Below are 18,825 nucleotides of genomic sequence, written 5' to 3'. Positions count from 1 at the left end.
GGACAACCTCTAAGGACATTCCACTGTCTCTAAGGGACAGCCTCAAAAGACAGTCACTCAAAATTTCACAAATAATTTCCCTCTTCTCTTGAAAGTTTCCTCTGTAGAGCCAGACAGCCACTGAGTTCTGCTTCCCAGCCTATTGAGGGGCTTGAGGGGAGAACTGAACCCCAGAGATCATTGCCACATCCAGAAAGGCTCCTCTGCACTTGGCATCCCCTCTACTCCCCAGCCAGTCGCCGTGTCTGAGTCTGCCAGGAAAGCCTTTCTTCTGCTTCTCCAGACACCAGCAGCCATCCTTGTTCCCTTCTCAACTCTTTCTCATGTGAGACAGTGGAAAGAGCATGAATGAGCAGTCACGCAGCCTGGATTCAAATTTCACCTCTGCTACTTGCTAGCTGGGTGTTCCTAATCTAGAGGATGGGATAATTACTTTACCAGGCAGGGTCTTTTTGTGTGAGAATTACCTAAGATATACATGTTGAGAGCAATCACTTTTGCATCTGGTCCAGAGTAGGCATTGCCCCAGACTTTATAAGTGCCCCGATCCCTGGGGAGTTGGTGGGGAAAAGTTCTGGATGGGGCGTCTAATAGCTAACCCCAATGAGTATAGAAAACAGCCACACAGCCAGTAAGTCCATTCATGATAGTATTTCTTCATTTAGCACCTACTATGTGTCAGGCTCTGTGTTAGACCCTGGAATAGAGCTAAATCAGAGCAGGCCCTGACTGCAAGGACCTTCTGGGGTAGTTGAGAGAGACAGATAGGAAACAAACTACTGCAGTACGGAGAGTACACATTACACTGCCCTCTTCCTTCTGTCACACTGGCCCATCAATCCTTTAAAATTGCTGTGCTTGCTCTTTTCACAGGGCCTTTGCATATTCTGTTCCTTTTGGGTGCATTCACTCCAACTTATCTTTTAGATTCCCGGGAAAGACTTCTTTGACTTTCCTCTTTATATTGTATCCCCATTGTAGAATCCCATAGCACCATGCACCATTCCTTACATCACTTATCAAATACACAGTATGCAATTATTGGTGCATTTCCTCATTTAATGCCTGCTTTTTTAGTAGACAGAATTTCCTAAGCATAGAGACTTTCTCTTTGTGTGTATAATGTTGTCTCCTTCACTGTTGGGCTCCCAGTTCTTTGCACGGCTCCTGACACATAGTAGATGCTTATTTAATATTGGAGGAAAAAATAAAGCATGACCAGTTTCTTCTCCAATCTGGCTGGGTTGGGGGTTCACCGAGAAACACTCACAATTGGATATCTAAGAAGATCCGTTTCTCCTCCCCTACGTGGATCTTCCAGATACAATCTTCACCTTCCACATAGGGCTCTGGCCAGTTTGGGGACAGCACCACCCCAGCCACAGCAGAGAGCTCCCCACCACACATGGCTGTAAAAGACACAGACAGACACGCTTTATTTATAAGGAAGACAATATGGCATAACAGTTAAGAGTGTGGGCTATGAAGTCTTACAGTCACGGTAGAAGATGCTTTCACCTCAGGCAGTCCATACATGTGTAGGATGATTCAATTAAGGATGGCCACCTGCCTCCTTCAGCTGAGGGTCAATGAATGTGGAGCTATAGTACTTTCAGGACCAAGGACAGAGCTCAAAGCTGAATCAACAGCCCTGCTCCCTGCCGGGTGAGTAGTGGCTGAGTCAGGTAGACCTGGGTTCTAGTCTTGCCGCTGCCACCAACTGGCTCTGTGTCAAGGCATGTAATTTCTTGAAGCCTCGGTTTCCTTTCTCTGCAAAGCTGGAGTGACACCCCTCCTGATTTCATTTGAGTGATTCTGAAGCTTAACTGAGCTCATGGGTGTCAAATGCAGCACAGTGCCTCGCACAAGGTAAGTGCTCAGCAATTATTAGTTAACATAACTGTGAAAGACCCCAGCTCTGAACTGGAAGTATAGATGTGGCTGCGGCTGGCACCTGGCCCTTTAAATTCCACTCTGTTTACCGCTTTGGAAAGTTTTCAACATGGCAGAGGCCAAAGCACCAATAAATTCCGCTCTGTTAAACCAGCACATTTAATACAGAGATCAATCTTTCACCACAGAGAGGCTGTGATTTCACGCCAACCACCATCCAGGTGGCGGCTGCCAGGAGCAAGTGTTCTCTTCATTATTCCCATGCCCCACAGCGATCCAGGCTTGGGGAGCCTTGGTGGCCTTGAACGTGGGGAAATGGGGAGAGCAGGGCACTGGGGGCCCATATAGGTGAGGGTTCTACACAGTCGACACTGTCCAGGGACTCAGAGTATAAGTTTCTGAGAACGGAGAGACCTAAGTTCCATTCCCGCCTTTGTCAATTACCTTCATTACATCCTTAGGCAGGTCATTTCCCAGCTTCTTTTTCCTCTATAAATGGGCTCAATAGTAAGGGCGTAGTGAGGATAAAATCAGATAATGTGCACATAGCCCTTGGCAGAGTGCCTGTAACACAGTTTTTGCACTCCTGTTAACAACTATCATCATTATTATTATTAATCAGGCTCGAGACTGCCTTGTGTTGTTGGGTGAGTGGTGCCCTGAACAAGAATGCACAGCAAAGGAGGTACAGAGTAACTCAAATCTAGGCAGGAATCTTTTCACTAAGCTGTGCCCTATTGGTCCTGTGCCTGGAGGAAGGGGCACGTTTTAAAATGTATTGATCGTGTAATTGTCTCAAGGACAAGCAGCACACATGACCCAAAGGATCGTGAGCTCTGGAAGGGGTTCTAATGCTCAATTCAGTATAAAAAAGGATGACATGCCTCTAAACTGGGGCCGTGACGTTTTCATCTGAGGGGGTAGAATTCCTTGGGTACCCCGAGAAGAAGGCAGCTGAGCCACTCACCTCTGCACAGGGGTTCGGTATCATTCCAGTACGGGTCCCGTACATTGATGCACTCAATGATGGCTGGACCCTGTTCCAGGGAGTGGCCGGGGTCGCAGGTGAACTCCACTATGGTCCCGATGTTATAGGTTGGGTCGGATGTGGTGAAGTTCCCATTCTGAATATAGGGCTCGTAGCAGTGGCCTTTCTCAAAGGCTGGGGTGGGGATAGAAAAGACGGGCAGTAGCTCAGACGAGTCAAGGGTCACTCGCAGTGCTGTGTCTCAGAAGATGGGTCCCCTTTTGATGTTCAGGATAGCTCTAAGGAAAATGGGTACCGGACCCTGTGATCTGGTTTCGACTGACCTGCTGAGGGCCTTTGGGCCATTCATTTGGCTTCTTGGGGGTCTCATTTTTTTCACATCTAAAATGGGACTCAGAACCTCTTCTCACCCCTTCCTGCAGAACTGTCACATTTCAATTCTCTTTAACATCCCATATGGATCCTTTTCATGTCTCATAAATAAGAGTCCTGCCACTTGAAACCATAAGTTTGTCTAAGAGAAAGATCAACTTAGGGAAGACGGAACTGAAAGAACTCTGAGGTACATGCAATGTCCAACGGCACCCTTTCTTAAGGGGCCGGGGCTGAGCAGGAGAGGCTCTTACTAACGCTTCTTGGAGGAAGAGGTGGCTTTCACTGCGTAGAGCAGAATTTACAGGTCCAGGCTCAAGCTGGACAGAAATCTTACCTCCATTTTTTCGAACTTGTGGCCTTGGGCAAGTCACCCAAATTCCCTAATCTCAGTTTAGTCATCTAAAAGATAATAACAGCTTTCATGTTGCAGTGTGGTGAGCATCAAATGCATACTGCATTTAAGACACCGGGCGCATAGTTAGCTCTTAGTAAATGGTAGGCATCCTTATTAGTAAAGCTAAGTCTGCCTTTAAAAGTCCAAGGGTCAGTCTGGCCACTGGCCTCTCTCATCCTTGGCCAGCCAGATTTCTACCTCCCAGGACCCAGCCCCAACCTTGCCATGCTTCTCCTGCCCCCACACCACCACCCCAGGAGAGGGGGACGCCCCGGCAGACCCTCACCCTCAAACCGGATGTTGAAGGCTGAGGCCGCCCGTGCCTGGTTGGACGTGAACTCGATGCGAATGCTGTTGCCCTCACTCAGCAAGCCCTCGAAAGGGACGCTCTCGGTTGGAAGGGAGTCGTGGAGAAGAGTGGACTTGTTGGTCAGCCCACTGTAGACCATCATCCTGGCAGTAGGGAAGGAGAGGAGGGCCATTGAGAGTTATTCTTGGGTCACTGACACACAGCAGTAGGACGGGAGTGCAGTGAGCACTGGCTCATTCCCAGACTCGCATCCTGATTTTGCCCCTCATTTGCCCAGATAAGTTGCTTTACCTTATAGAACCTGTTTCATTTCTTTGGAATGTTTGTCTCCGACTCATGAACTGATTCTGGTTTTTTGAAAGTGATGTGTATGATGTAATTAAACTAGGTGAATTAATTGATATTATTATTACTAATTGAAAAGTTGGAATTAATGGGCTAACATCATTTATGAAACAGTGGTATATATAGTCAGACAGTCAGTCTCAACTCTAATTTCTGAGCTGTGTGACTTTGGACAAGGATACTTCACCTCACCAAGTCTCTTTATCACCTGAAAAATGGATACAATCCCACCTACATCAGAGTGTGAAAATTGGGTACAATCCCACCTATATCAGAGTGTGGGAATTAGAGACCATCAAGTACCAAGCGTCCAGGGTAGAATAGGTAGGCAAGTCAAATTTATTAAGCATTTGGCCTCTAATAGCTTTTGTCTCTGATTCTCATTTTCTAAGTGCATCATGTGGGAAGTCAGGAATCCTGATTTGCAGTTTCCAATTCTCCACTGACTGAGTTTACACAAATCTCAATACATCTTGGGCCTCAGTTTCCACAACTATGAAAGGAGAGATCATACCGTCTTCCCTATCTGTCTTACAGGTGGGCTTTGAGACTATGACAGGATAAAGTGCCCTGAAAAATAAAATGTGTTAGACAAAATGTTGGTATTCAATTTTACTGTTATTAAAACCATTTGATATTTGACTCTTTCCTAGTCTTGGTATTTTTAAAGAAATTATGCAAAAGTAGGGAAAAAACAGTATATAAATTCGATAAGATATTTTTTATGGAGTCATAAACAGACATTTAAAATCTTTTGAGTTTTTTTTTTACTATGATCCATAAAAAGACTTTATATGTTGCCCAGATAAATTTCTAATGTCACTGAAGTGCATAAATGTTGAAGCTACAGTTTGTTCATTTTGCCATGTGTCCACTGTGGCTGAGATCAGGACGGGGCTGGAGTAGAGGCCAGGGGTCATTCCAAGAGTGAGAAGGGACCTCTTCACATTCTTCTGATTTTTGCTGATTCTGTTGTATCTTGGGGGCAATGCCCTAGGATTCCTCTTTCAAAGAACTGAAGTCTTTGGCTAAAAAGTCACTTTGGAGGAAAACCCCAAGATTTCAAAGTCTCATTAGCCTATTAATCTTCCAAAAATTGCAGTTTTTTAACTGTGACCTCTAGAATGTCTGAAATAGTAATAAGTTTTATCTCAAACCCATATGGGTGTCTGCGGTCACATGGGTTTGGAAAAAGCCGGGTTAAGTAAAAATGAAACACTTTTCCTGTAGGACTTGTCAGTGCCTTTGCTAGCGAATGTGCATTAATACCTTCCAAGACAAGAATAGCTTATACCTGTTTGACCACAGGACCCACCTTTTATGCTGCATATTATGGGACTGTAGTTTAGAAAGACTTCATTTTGGGAAAATCTTCTTAAGATCTTTCTTCATTTATCTCCTCTACTCAAAATTCTTCCATTCAAAGCCCTTCAATGTACGACCTCAATTTACCTCCCAGCTTCATTTCCTCCTTTTACAGAGAACTTCTATTGCCGTTCCCCACCCACACCCTAACGTACTTGTTCATTCTTCCCTCCAAACCTTTGTTCCCTCCCACTCTCATTCTTCCAGCTTGGAATAGTAAGTACTCTTACTGTATTTCTGGGTTCCCTTATCCCATCTCTTTCCAAGGTTTAGGTCAAGGTCTTATTTCTTTTCGAGCTCTAAGCTCTTGTAACTGATATATTATGGTATTTTAGCTGTTTTTTCTTCAATAAAGTATATGGGGCAGACAAAATTACTTTCTCTTCTTCGTAGCACAGTGTCTGCATTTGTGTGTGTGTGTGTGTGTGTGTGTGTGTGTGTGTGTGTGTGTGTTGACCTTTAACCTTGATGAGCTACTACAAACTTCTTTCCTTACTGACACACTTGAGCACTGGTTTGCCTCGGTGGCTGTCAACTCATACCTTTCATAGACTTTTGTAGGGCCCCATAGAAACTACTAATGAAACTACCGTGTCAGCGTACCTGGCTCATTTATCATGATTTAAATGCCTTTCAGAAAATATTCATTTTGGTTAACTATTTTTTCTCTCTGTTCATTCTCATTGTCTGGTATAAATGTAGATCTGGTTTATCTCCAACATTATTCACAAGAGGCAGATCCAACGTCTAAATTTTAGAATGTGGCCTTCACCGAGGGTACCCAGGTCTGGCTTCTCAGTTTCCAGAAGGAAAGATTGGGAATATGTTTTTTAAAAGAGTTTCCAAGTTCATTCTGATGCTACTGAGAAACCCATGTTTCGGAGCCCCTCCACTTTAAAGCAGTGACTTGTTGATATGGGATTGTTCGGGACTACTTGAAGGGAAGTGGACTCATGAGTTGGGTTATTCAGTTGTCTGGTGTTTTCTACAAGAATGCTTTCATACCTAACGAGGTTAGTTGTCTAGGTTTGAAGCTTCAAAGAAACCAGGACACTGTACTTCTAAAATCTGATAGATTCCATAATTCTGAGGTCCCGGCATTCTGGAAGTGTGGTAAATATTGTTGTGTGCTATCCACATGCCCTCAGCACTCACTGTCATTTATTTTCTGCTAGCTTCCTGCACCAAATCTATGAGCATGAGCCAGCTCAGCCAGCTCAAAGGGTGGAAAGCCTGTTTGGGGGTTAGAGTATCTACGAGCATCCTTCATCCAATGATGGATTGTGGGATGGTAGATAAACACCTCAGCTCCCTTGCTCCTACAAAAGGACAACTCTATGGTATGCTTAACAGATTTTCCCAGAGGCCTCCAGTGGCTAGAACCCCAGTCACCTCCACAGTCACTTGTTTATTAACACATACTGTATTGACTCCTTTTTCTTCCTGGCTTACTTTGCCACACATCTACCTGTATTTCCTAGGACTAGCCCCCAAATAAACTAATTTCCCTCACATCCATAACACATCACTGCTTCCAAGGGAACAAAACCTAAGACAGCAAGTCTAGGTACCTAAATTATCTAAGTATCTAGTTTTCAAGAACAGTCAAGAATATTCTAGCATAAAGCCATAGAATATAAAGCTTTTTAAAAAAGATTTTGGATTCCTGGTAGAATCTTAGAGTCTGCAGGTATGCTCTCGCTTAGATATTGCCTTGTCAATTCTCCATAGTCCTTTCATGCTCATAAGTCTAGTTTTTCCCACGTCAACTTCTTATCATGCCAGGAGCCAATGTTTTCTACTTTTCTCCTCTTCTCCACAAAGCCTAGTACATGACTGGGCATGGAGCAGGTGCTAAATAAATACTCTTTCTTTGTTCAAGCGTTAAAAGGGATGTGCACGAGAAAGAACGAGGAAGTGCAATGTGCGAGATCTGGATTCCCTTCTTGCCTCTTCTCTCATCCTGCTGTGTGACCTAAGGCAACTCCCTTCTTTTCTGTATGCCCTAGTTTCTTTACCTGTAAAAGGAAGAGATCAAAGCTGATGGCATCTAAGATTTTTGCCATCCTCCCCGGCTCTTTCTTTCTCGACTTCCATGAGCCAGAATTTCAGCCATTTCAAGACTCCAAATCTCCAGCCACTCTGGGAGGGAATGGGGTTGGCTGGGGACCCTCAGAAGTTTACCTGTCTTTTTCATGCAACAACAGCCTCTCAAAGTGCAGATGTAGCTTCTGGCCCTCTGGAGCTTCAATTGTCCACACACAGAACTGACTCTCATTGGAGTTTCCAGGGTAACTTGGGGAGAGGACGCGACCGATGGTGGCATTGTGCACAGCCCCTCCGCAAGGGGCTGCAGCCAGAAAGTGAGTGGGCAATAAGAGGAGCGGGGGAGGGGGGTGGAGAGAGAGAGAGAGAGAGAGAGAGAGAGAGAGAGAGAGAATGTAAGTGTTTCATCTTCCCCTGATCCTCACCCCTACCCCTTCATTGGAGGAAACAGGATAAGAAGGACCATGGAATAGCCCCATCCTCCTTTGTGGGGTTCATTGCATTTGATAGGAGATCTCACTCCATGATTATAATCATTACCATGTGTGTTCCTGGGTCTGGCTGTGCCCCAATTCTTAATTATAAAAAGATAATCAAGAAGGACATAAATAGGCTGTTTACAAGAGACAAAATATACTTTTAGTACTTAGTAAGCACTAGAAATTCAGCCACTAAGAGTAAAAGGAAGGCAAATCTAAACGATATTCTATTTTTATTCACCTAATTGGTCAAGATAAAAAGTAGCACATTAGAATGCAAATTGCTATAATCTTTCAGGAGGGCAACTTGGTGAAAAATCTAGAAAGTATGTTCAAACACTTTGACCTAGTAATTAAGTTTCTGGGAATTCATCCTAAGAAAAGATTTAGAGATTTTCACAAAAATTTGTGAATGAGGATGTTCATTGCTAGGATGTTTCTAAGAGTGAAAAACGAGAAGCAACATAAATGTCCACCCACAGATGCTTGGTGAAGGAAATACAATACACACATTCCATTTATACTTTTAAAAAACCATGTTCTCAATGAATACTTGAGAATATCGGAAAATGCTCACTATATTTTAAGTGGGGGGAAAAGTTAGAAAATGGTCTGCCACACCTACTTCAGTGAGATATAAGTACGGATCAATTGAGACCATGAATATAAGATTATTTGCTCCTATTTTCTACATTTTTGTATGACTTGAATTTTTATTTTTATCAGAACCATATACTACTTTTATCATAAAAATCTAATAAAAATTAAAAAGTGATATGTGAATTGGGAAGTTACACAAGTATGAGGGGGTAGTCTTATTCTTAGGAGATATTTGGTTCTCATCACATGTTTACTGAGAGATTGCACGACTAATAAGGACTTGCAATAGGAGAGAAAGGTAGATGGTTCTCTTGGCTCTGGATTTTGCTGACGAATCACTGCAAAACATTGCCAACAAACCCTGTACTTTTTTCAGCACCATGGACAGGACGGAGGGTCGGTCTCTTCCGGCTGCCTTCCGATCTTAAGTTGGAGGTTCAATTCTAGCCTGTGCCACATGTCTGCTGTGGATCTAGGACAAGTCACCGAAGCTCTCTGAACCTCAAGTTCACTGTAAAATGGTAAATTCCACCTTCCTTAGAGGACTGTGGTGAGAGATGAAATGATGCAAGTGGAGGGCTTGATGTAGTTCCTGGCACAGAGTAGGTGCTCAAAACATAGCCAGCATTATTGCCTTATGGCTCAGGAGCTGAAGACATGGAGGACATTGTCCATGATGGGGGCACTGGCCATCTGTCCTCCTCAAGCTGCCCCTCATTTGTTGCCTCTCTGCTCCCCTTGCCTGCCTTATTAAGCCGACTGATGGCTCTTTTTGGTTTTAATTTGCCAGCCATGGCTCCCCATCCATCTTTCTTAGCACAAATTGAGGCTTAATTCCTTCCTGATTTCACACATAGATAAAAATTAACACGAGAGAGGCATGGAGACCAACTGCCTTACGATTTGGGATTTTTTTGCTTTGTAAATAAAAGAAAGAAAGAAAAATTCTAAAGGGGCTTGGGGGAACAACACTACAACAATTTAATCTCACAATTGATCATCAGCTCTCATTTGTTTTTGGATTCCACTGATTATGAATGCCCGAAGGACAGGAGTTATGTTTATTGTTCCCAATATTCTCCTCGTACATGGCTCGTGGGCTGGCACATAGTAGGTACTCAGTTAATGTGGGCGGCTTATATTCTCCTGGTCACCATTAGAACTTTGGAGAATCTAACAGGGTTTTGCTGCCATGATAGCTGAGGATGGTTCAAGGCTCTGACCACTGGTGCAGGGACAGTGTGGTATAGTCCACTCTCATGGCTCGTGGGCTGGCACATAGTAGGTACTCAGGTATTCTCCTTGTACATGGCTCGTGGGCTGGCACATAGTAGGTACTCAGTTAACTGCTTCTCAATCTATAATGGGCACGTGAATCACACATGTGGATTTTGATTCAGTTGTTCTCACATGAGACCCAAGATTGTGCATTTCTAACAACCTTGCTGGTCTGCAGACCACATTTTAAGTAGTGAAGTTTTAGTAAGGGATAGAAACGTACGGACTCAGTTCAATTTCTGTCCAGTGACTTTGGGTAAGTGCCTTCACCTCCACGAGCCTCGGTTTTCTCATTCGTAAAATGGGGATAATGGTTCCACCAAGTAGAATTGCTGTGAGGATTTACTGCATTCCTGGCATGGTGCTCAGTATGTACTGACTAGGCTCAAAATATGGCAGCAGTCATACCAAAAGCACAAGTAACAACAACAAAAATAGATAAATTAGACTTTGTCAAAATTAAAAACTTTTTTTTTTTTTGCATCAAAGGACATATCAAGAAGTGAAAAGACAACTCACAGAGTGGGAGAATATATCTGCAAATCATATATCTGATAAAGGTCAAGTAGCCAACATATATAAAGAACTCTTATAACTCAACAATAACACACAACCAAATTAAAAAAATGGGCGAAAGACTTGAATAGACATTTCTTTTAGAAAATATACTAATGGCCAACAAGCACGTGGAAAATACTCGATAATATTAGCCATCAGGAAAATGCAAATTAAAACCACAATGAGATACCTTCACACCCGCTAGGATGGCCATAATAACAAGAAAACATGGAAAATAATAAGTGTTAGCGAAGATGTAGAGAAACTGGTACTCTTGAACACGGCTGGTGGGAAAGTAAAATGGCACAGCCACGGTGGAAAATAGTTTGACGTTCTTTAAAAAGTTAAACATAGAGTTATCGAATGACCCAGAAATTTCACTTCTGAGTATATACCCAAGAGAACTGAAAATATATGTCCCCACAAAAACGTGCACACGAGCGTTCATAGCAGCATTATTCATAATAGCCAAAAAGTGGAAACGATTCAAATGTTCACTAATGAATGAAAAGATAAAATGCGGTCTATCTGTACAATGGAATACTATTCAGCCATAGAAGGAATGAAGTTTTGATACACACTACAATATGGATGAATCTCAGAAACAATATGCTCAGTAAAAGAAGCCAGTCACAAAAGATCACGTTATATGACTCCACTGGTATGAAAGGTCCAAAATAGGTAAACTCATAGAGACGGAAAGCATACTGGTGGTTGCCAAGGGTTGAGAGGGAGGAAGGAATGGGGAGTGACTGCTAATGAGTGCAGGGCTCCCTTTTTAGGGTAATGAAGTTGTTTTGGAACTACACAGTTGTGAGGGTTGCACAATATTGTGAATGTACTACATGTCGCTAGTGGTAAATTTTATATTATAAGTATTTTATCACATAATAGAAATATAAGTGGCAGCAGTCATCTGTATTTGGAGCAGTCCCTTCTTGTAGGCTGAGATCCTATCCTTAAGGTCAGTGTTAAGGGGATTGGTCTCTCTTCCTCTTAGTGGACCATCCACGCTTGGTCCAGCAGAGGCTGGAGTGTACCTGAGCAGATGGGCTCCTGGCTGCTCCAATGGGGCTTAGAGGCATTGATGCACGTCAGCGTCTTGGCGCCCTGGAGCTCGTAGCCCAGGTGGCAGTGGAAGTGGGCCACCCCACCGGAGTGCAGGTCCATCACTGTGACATCCCCATACTCAGGCCGGCGGGGAAAGGTGCAGCTCAGCATAAAGGCTGCGAACAAATGCAAAAGTAGACAGTCATCCCTCTGAGCAAGGAGATAAAGAATGTGACCCACATCCTAGGAGAAAATTTGTGCTGAGGAGAAAAGATGAGCCCCTCGGGACTCTGGAGCGCCTCAGCTCATTTTTTATGGTTCTGGTTGATCATCTGACGCGAAAACTGCCAGAAGAGCACTTTCTTCTAGGCTCTAAGCTCCCCACCTGCCTAAACAGAGACAGTAGGTTTGGGGTGAAAAATGAGGTCCCAAATCTCACTGGCACCTCCCTATACACATAGACCTAGAATGGCCTTTTCCTCCGGCACAGAAGGGGCAGCATCACCAGATTGGGTGGTCTCACCTGTACAAGCATCTCGAAGGTTTGTTAAAAATGCAGACTCATGGACCAGAATGAGAATAACCAGCTCTTCAGAAAATGCTGGATAATGTGAAAACTTGAAAACAATCGTCCTGGGAGGTAAGGGGTTGGGCCTTGCAGGGAGACCAATGTGAGTTTACGTTCTTACTCTATCACTTAGAAAATGTGTGACTTTGAGAAAGTGACACAATGTCCTGAACTTCACTCTCCTCATCTTTCCAGTGGAGATCATCTTTCCCTCATGAGTGGCGGTAAGGATTAAATGGGGAACGAGAGGAAGGGCCTCCTTAGCCCCACGTCTGGCAGTCAGTCAGCACTCGCTACACTGGGGTGGTAGAGGCGTGTACGCAATCCCGTTAAGCTCTTCCATTTTCATAAGAGGATGTTCAACTCACCTCAGCTCCATTATGGACTATGGTCTGATCTCTCCTGCAGCATAAAATATCTGTATCTCCAGTGGTTATTGAGAGGAATAAATTCAAGTTCATGGCTCAACAAGCTATTCCCCCCTCCCATTTTTAATTCGTGAAGACAACAGAGGTGAGTCTCAATATTGAAAAGCTGTGATGAAATGAACACTCATTCCCATTCCTGGTCACCCGCCTGTTTCAGAAACATCCAAGGAAAAGTTTAAAATGAATCGTTTTTCCAGATGTTTGGTCAATTTGATAGAAATGTGAATGGTTTCCAATATCCCGGAGGGTAGCTATTGATTCCACTTTCCGTTCAGATATTTGGCAAGTTTCCTGGGGGAGCTCCTTGTTTAGGGGAACGACCTGACGTTACAGGAACTGTCCAGGAGGTAGGAAAACAGGGTGGTGATGAGGGAGACAGAAAGGGAAGGAAGAGAGAGGGTGGGAATGAAGAGACAGAGAGGAGGGAAGGAAAAAAATAAAGGAAGCAAGGAAAAGGGAAGTAAAGAGAAGAAGAAAGGAAGGAAGAGAAGAGAAGTGAACGGAAAGCAAAGGCAAGGACACAGATGAAACGGGAAAGAAAGAAACATCGTAGCAACAGCAAAGAGAGAGGGAGGCTATTTACCAGAAATCCATGGACTTTCATGGGATTCGTGTATCGCATACAGGGGCCATGAGTTTGAACGGGGAAAAGCGGCCTGCTTGTTTTCATGAACATTTAACTGAACTGCGGAATTTCCTTCTATCATGAATGCAGGCAACAAACTATAACATATTAGTAGAACCTGTGACTGTGTCATCAAGAGAAATCACAAATATTTTCATGTCATAATGGATTTCTCGACATATTTCTTATGTTCTTCCGTAGTTTGAAATTACAGTAATTATCAGAACTGCTAGGAGAAGTCGTTATTTAAAATGTTAATAAAGAAGCATGTAGATTATGATATAATTGATCCAAACAATATTTTGACAACTGTAATTCCATATGACTGGTTTCCTTTTTAACCGTATGCATTTTATTTTCAACTCTTAAAAAGATATTCTGAGAAGGGGTCCATAGGTTTTACCACGCTGCCAGAGGGACTCCTGGGGGAAAAAGTTTGAGAATTCCTGGCTCCAGAGGGAAACTGAGGCAAATGGCTACGTGCCATCAGCCTCGGCCTGGTCATACCCTGGTAGTGTAGCTGGAAGGTCCCGAGGCCGTCGTCCTGGAAAGTCCGGAAGTAGACAGAGATGGTGTTGGTGGGGCTTCGGATTACCTGCCCCTCTACCAAAAGCGTCTGGTTGGCGAGGACGGTCAGGGTGGGGCCGTCCACCCCGCGGATGGAGAGCAGCTCCCCCTCGGACAGGTTCACACTCTTTACCTGGGGACAGTCAGCAGCAGACAGAGAGAAGCTCCAAGTTGTGTTTGAGTTAGGGCCCTCAAAGGTTGCGAGGCTGCCAGTGTAGCTCCCAACCAGCCCCCCAACACTGCCCACGCAGCATCCCTCGACCAGGCCCTAGTCAATGACACAGACAGGCACCAAGCCCCAGCCCTGGAAACATCTAGACCTCTCTCCTCTCCCCAAAGGCTAAGGGAACAGAGTGAAAGCAAGTTGAGGGGCAGAGACACTGCAGAGATCTGGGAGCCCCCAGAGCTGAGTCCTGTGAGAGGGGCTTCTGGATGCTGGCAGCTGAGATAAGTTCTCCTGGAGCTGGTGGGTGGGGGCAGGTTCAATCAGCTGGCAATGGAAGCCCGGTTGCCAGGGAGACAGAAGGAGGCCTTCCACCAGAACGTAAGCTGCACAGAGGTAGGGACTTTTCCCTGTCACTCAGCATTCCCGGTGCCTGAAATAGTGCCTGGCACACAGTAGGTGCTCAAGAAATACTTATAGAATGACTGAATACATTGTCCCCCTTTCTGTATGAACTGGTAAATGAGGGAGTAGGGGGCCTCATTTCTGGGGCATTCTCGGTCCTAGTCTCTTTTCCTCCCAAATGGTGGCTCTAAGTCCAGAACTTCCTCAAAGAACCCTGTTCTTGGTACTCTCTGGGCTTGGACGAGAAAGAAGGGAGATATTTTAAGTTGTACACAAGGACATCGAACAAACAGAATGGGCATGTGGTGGGGACTTTAGTCAGTTCCCAGTGTCCAGTTTGGGTATTTATGCCTCTCCTGTGGGACCTGGAATCCCAGACCTTCTGCCCCTCACCTAAGCAGGGCAGGCTTCACCTATAAGCCCTTCCTCTTTCAGGCCATACACCTTGCTCTCCTTTCTCTTTGACGAACTCCTATTCATTTGCCAAAGCCCCACTAAAATTACCCTCCTCTGTGAGACCTTCCCTGACTGCCGAGGAGCTTGTCTGTCCCTCCACTGCGATTCTACCACATCCCCTATAAACAGCTATCAGAGACCTTTTCAGATGGCACCCTAATGTCTTTTATGTGAACATCATTAGGGCAGGCCCTATGCCACCATATCCTTTGGTGTCAACAGCTGGACTGGTACATAGTAGATGCTAAATGAAGGGGTTCTACTGTGCCTGAAAAAGGGGTCAAGACAGTATTGGTTACAGAGCGGGTCTCTTCGTGGTGCGGAGGAAAGAGTTTACTAAGTGCCAGAATCAGAAGGACCGCAACTTTTCTCCAGCTTCTCTAAATTCCATGATCATTTTTTTTAAAAAAGTACTTAACTATGGGCCACATCCTGTGTTAAGCCCTGGGGGCTGCAAAGACCACAGGTTCTGCAGTTTACAGTTTATTTTTCTTGTACGAGTCAGAAAAATCTTCCTAGAGTAAAGTTCATGCCATACCACTGACTCAGCGCAGAAACGTCTGATGGCTCTTTACTGCCCGTTAGAAAAAGGCCCAAAACCAGACAGCCAGCCTTGGCCTGGAAGGGTCTGCCACCACATGGTTCTGATCTCCTTTTCCAGTTTCATCCCTCTGTCGAACAGTGAACTGGACGGGTCACCACTGCCAGGCATCTGTCCTCAGTCCCTTTTTAAAAAGACTTCTAATGCTGGGTGGTCAGCTGGAGAAGGCCTGGAACTTGGGTGAGTGTAACCGGTCATGTGCACCAAGCATTCTCTCTCTCTCTCTCTGCTAGGCTCTGGCTGAATGCTCTTTGCGTGTTGTCGTATTTCTATCTTTCCCAAACTCTGTAAAGTGGTAACATTATCATCTCCATTTTACTGATGGGGCAACTGAGGCTTGGAGAGGCAAAGTCCCTTGCCCAAAGTCACGCTGCTTTAACTGGTAATGCTGGGACTTCAAACCCAGATATTTGAATACTATGCTACCCTGCTTTTTATTATTATTATTGTTATATATATAGTTTTCTTTTTTATTTTTTTTTAGGCAAGGCAACCCTTGGTTGACCTCACAGATTGCAAGGAACTTGTCAGCTTACAATCCCTTATTTTTTATGCCTACAGCACCTGGTCTTCCTAGGTGGTCTTCCATCAAAGTACTAACCAGGCCCGATCCTGCTTAGCTTCCGAGATCAGATGGGATCGGGCTTGTTTGGGGCATGGCCGTAGACTATCCTGCTTTTTTAATTCATAGTTTATAGGCAAAAGTTTATGAATCAAATGAACCCAGTGTTATTAAAGCAGTAATTTTTCTTTCTGCCCTTACTAACTACATGTTAACAGTGTGTGTGTGAATGAGTGTGTGTGTGTGTGTGTGTGTGTGTGTGTGTGTGTGTGATACCTTCCAAGTGTAATATCTCACAATTTATCAACATGTTCCCTTCCCTCCATGCGTGCCAAGCTACTTCAAATGTGTACTGAGTTGGGAACTCCTATTCATTTGTCAAAGCCCAGCTCAAATTGCCCTGGTTGGGGCAAAGAGAGAACCAAACCAGTCAGGATGATAACAGTGAGCCTGACTCAGTCAGTCCTTCACAGACTTCCTGCTGGAAGAGGCAGGCACAGCAGGGTGCCTTCCTGAGGTTACCTGGAGCTCCACCCCGTAGCCAGTGTAGACCGTCACATTGTATGTGCACTCTAGGAAGCTGTTGATGGGCAGCGGTGGGTAGTCACTGGAGTCGATGTACCCTTCGGGATCAGAGAGGCTCACACTGCAGAGAGCTGGAGGGAAGCACTTTAATTAGGACATGGAGAACAGCTCAGAGGTAATGTCTCAGGTGGGCTGTGGGGAGGAACAGGGCCTCTGGGGAAACCAGTGTTCTCCTGTCCCCACCCCTCCCACTGCTATTAATTCTCCTTCAGGTCCAGAATCAACGTGATAATTAAAGCAATACTTAACATGGAATGATCACCTACTACATGCTGTTAGGCACCATCCTGACCAGTAGACAGGGGTGACACCAAGCATCCTCCCTCATAGGGACTGATATTTTGTCCCCATTTTAGAGATAAGTAAACCAAACATCAGAGAGACAGTGGCTGGGCTAAGATCACACAGCAATCGGGATTCGAACCCAGAGCTCACACACTTCAATGAGTGACCACATTGCACTTGTCCAAAATCCACGTATGATTGACAGTTGATGTCTCTCTCCTCTGTTCGAAGATGGAAAAGAAGATAGAAGAAGAAAGACTAGAACACGGAAGTGCATTTTACCAAGTCTAGAGAAGTCCAGTAATGGTAAACGTGCTTTGAAAAGGCTCTGGCCTTCTAGGTAGGTTAAAGGATTGTTTCAAAATGGAAAGGTTTTGAATCCTGCTCTTTAGCTATATGGCCTTGGCCAGGTTCTTGATATCCCAGAGTCTCAGCTGCCTCATCTTTAAAATGAGAATATTAATTCTGAGCCACAGGGTTAAGCTCATAGCCAGTGATTAATAGCTGGTAACAGATGGTGGGGCCTGGGCCTCCCTGGCCCTCCTTCCCCCATGCCCTGTGCACCCTGGGTGCCTCATCGCTGCGGAAGGAGGACTGGAGGAGTTGGGGGCTGCATACCTGGCGCCTGCTCAGTTGTGATGACCGTGGTGGTAATGATGGTGGACGTCGTGGTCTCCTGGCTCTCCTCGGAGGCTGACCCGGTCAGATCGTTCTCGCCTTTGTCCATCAAGTTCATGGGACTGGCGTCCTCAGGAGGAGCCTCGTGGGTCTCATCAGACATGGCAGGCTCCCCAGGGTCCGGGCTCTCGGGGAGTGTGTGGGCCACGTATGGTTGTGAGGTGAAGGGGGAGATCTGCAGGGGAGCAGGCGTGGTGGGGACTGCACCTTCCTTCCGATTCAGCCACAGGGGCTCCTCTGATGGTAGTCGAAGCATCTCTTCACCTGCGGAGGCCATGGGGTCGGGGTCTCCCGGTGGGCTAGGCTTCTCAGTGGCAGAAGAGAGGAGACCCAGGCCTGGGGATGCAGGCTGGGACTCCGCCCTTGGGAGAGCTGCTGCGGAGGTGGCCTTTGGCCTCAGCTGTTTCCTGGCTGAGTTCACCTGCTTGAGTGAAGGCAGCTTCTTCCTGGGGAGGAAGGCGAGCTGGGGGCTGGCTTCCTCCGGAAGCAGCGTGGACAGGGAGGAGGGTTCTGGGTGTGCGGAAGGGACTGTCCCTTCCTGCTCCAGCTCGCGAAGCTCTTCCCCCGACTGCACGGGACTCAGAGGGGCTGTTGTCACTCTCTCTTCCAGGCTGTCTTTGCTCAGACTGGTGCTCCTCAGTGCTCCTGAGGGCAGAAGGTAAGTACCTGAAGGGTTGGCGTCTCCCTCCGGTGGCGCATCTTGGGAAGAGTAGAAAAGATGCCAGTTAGCTTGAAGCTGGAGGGCTTAGGTCCTCCACCTTCTGTCAGACTTTGAGGGTGGCCCTTCTAAAGTAGCACCCAAGGCTTATCAGGACACTGGCACAGCTCACTCCACAGATAAAGGGGCTGCCTCCTCCCTCCCTCCCTCCCTCCCTCCCTGCCTGCCTTCTTTCTTCATCTGCTTGAGTGAAGGCAGCTTCTTCCTGGAGAGGAAGGTGAGCTTGGTGCTGGCTTCCTCGCGAAATAGTGTGGACAGGGCTGAGGGTTCTGCATGTGTGGAGGGGCCCTTTCTTCCTTTCCTCCTTTCTTTTTTTTTTCTTTCCTTCCCTCCCTCCCTCTCTTCCTTCCTCTTTACCTCTTCCTTCCCTCTCTCCGTTCCTCCCCTCTATCCTTCTTCCCACCCACCCTCTCTCTCCTTCCCTTTCTTCCTTCCTTCTCTCCTTTTCTTTTTCCCTTTTTCCTTCTCTCTCTCTCCTTTCCTCCTTCCTCTACTCCCTTCCT

General features: G+C 45.6%; 1 protein-coding gene and 1 pseudogene across 1 annotated transcript in view; both read right to left on the bottom strand.

Annotated features, from left to right (window-relative positions):
• The window catches only part of SEZ6L (seizure related 6 homolog like), a 64,291-nt gene extending 45,812 nt beyond the window's left edge, over positions 1–18,479 (bottom strand). The window contains exons 1-8 of the mRNA XM_015590554.1: positions 17,545–18,479; positions 16,579–16,712; positions 13,810–14,002; positions 11,672–11,857; positions 7,855–8,020; positions 3,937–4,103; positions 2,861–3,055; positions 1,271–1,409 (exon numbers count right to left, since the gene is read on the bottom strand). Of these exons, the coding sequence (XP_015446040.1) occupies positions 1,271–1,409; positions 2,861–3,055; positions 3,937–4,103; positions 7,855–8,020; positions 11,672–11,857; positions 13,810–14,002; positions 16,579–16,712; positions 17,545–17,881 (1,517 nt within the window). The 5' untranslated portion in view covers positions 17,882–18,479. The remainder of the gene's footprint in view (positions 1–1,270; positions 1,410–2,860; positions 3,056–3,936; positions 4,104–7,854; positions 8,021–11,671; positions 11,858–13,809; positions 14,003–16,578; positions 16,713–17,544) is intronic.
• On the bottom strand, positions 16,047–16,162 carry LOC112481077 (annotated as a pseudogene).
• Positions 18,480–18,825: the final 346 nt, after the last annotated feature.

This window comes from Pteropus alecto, unplaced genomic scaffold, assembly GCF_000325575.1.
Source record: "Pteropus alecto unplaced genomic scaffold, ASM32557v1 scaffold190, whole genome shotgun sequence".
In the NCBI taxonomy this organism is placed as follows: domain Eukaryota; kingdom Metazoa; phylum Chordata; class Mammalia; order Chiroptera; family Pteropodidae; genus Pteropus; species Pteropus alecto.
The sequence above is the reverse complement of the archived record's forward strand: the minus strand, read 5'-3'. Positions and strand labels throughout refer to the sequence as shown.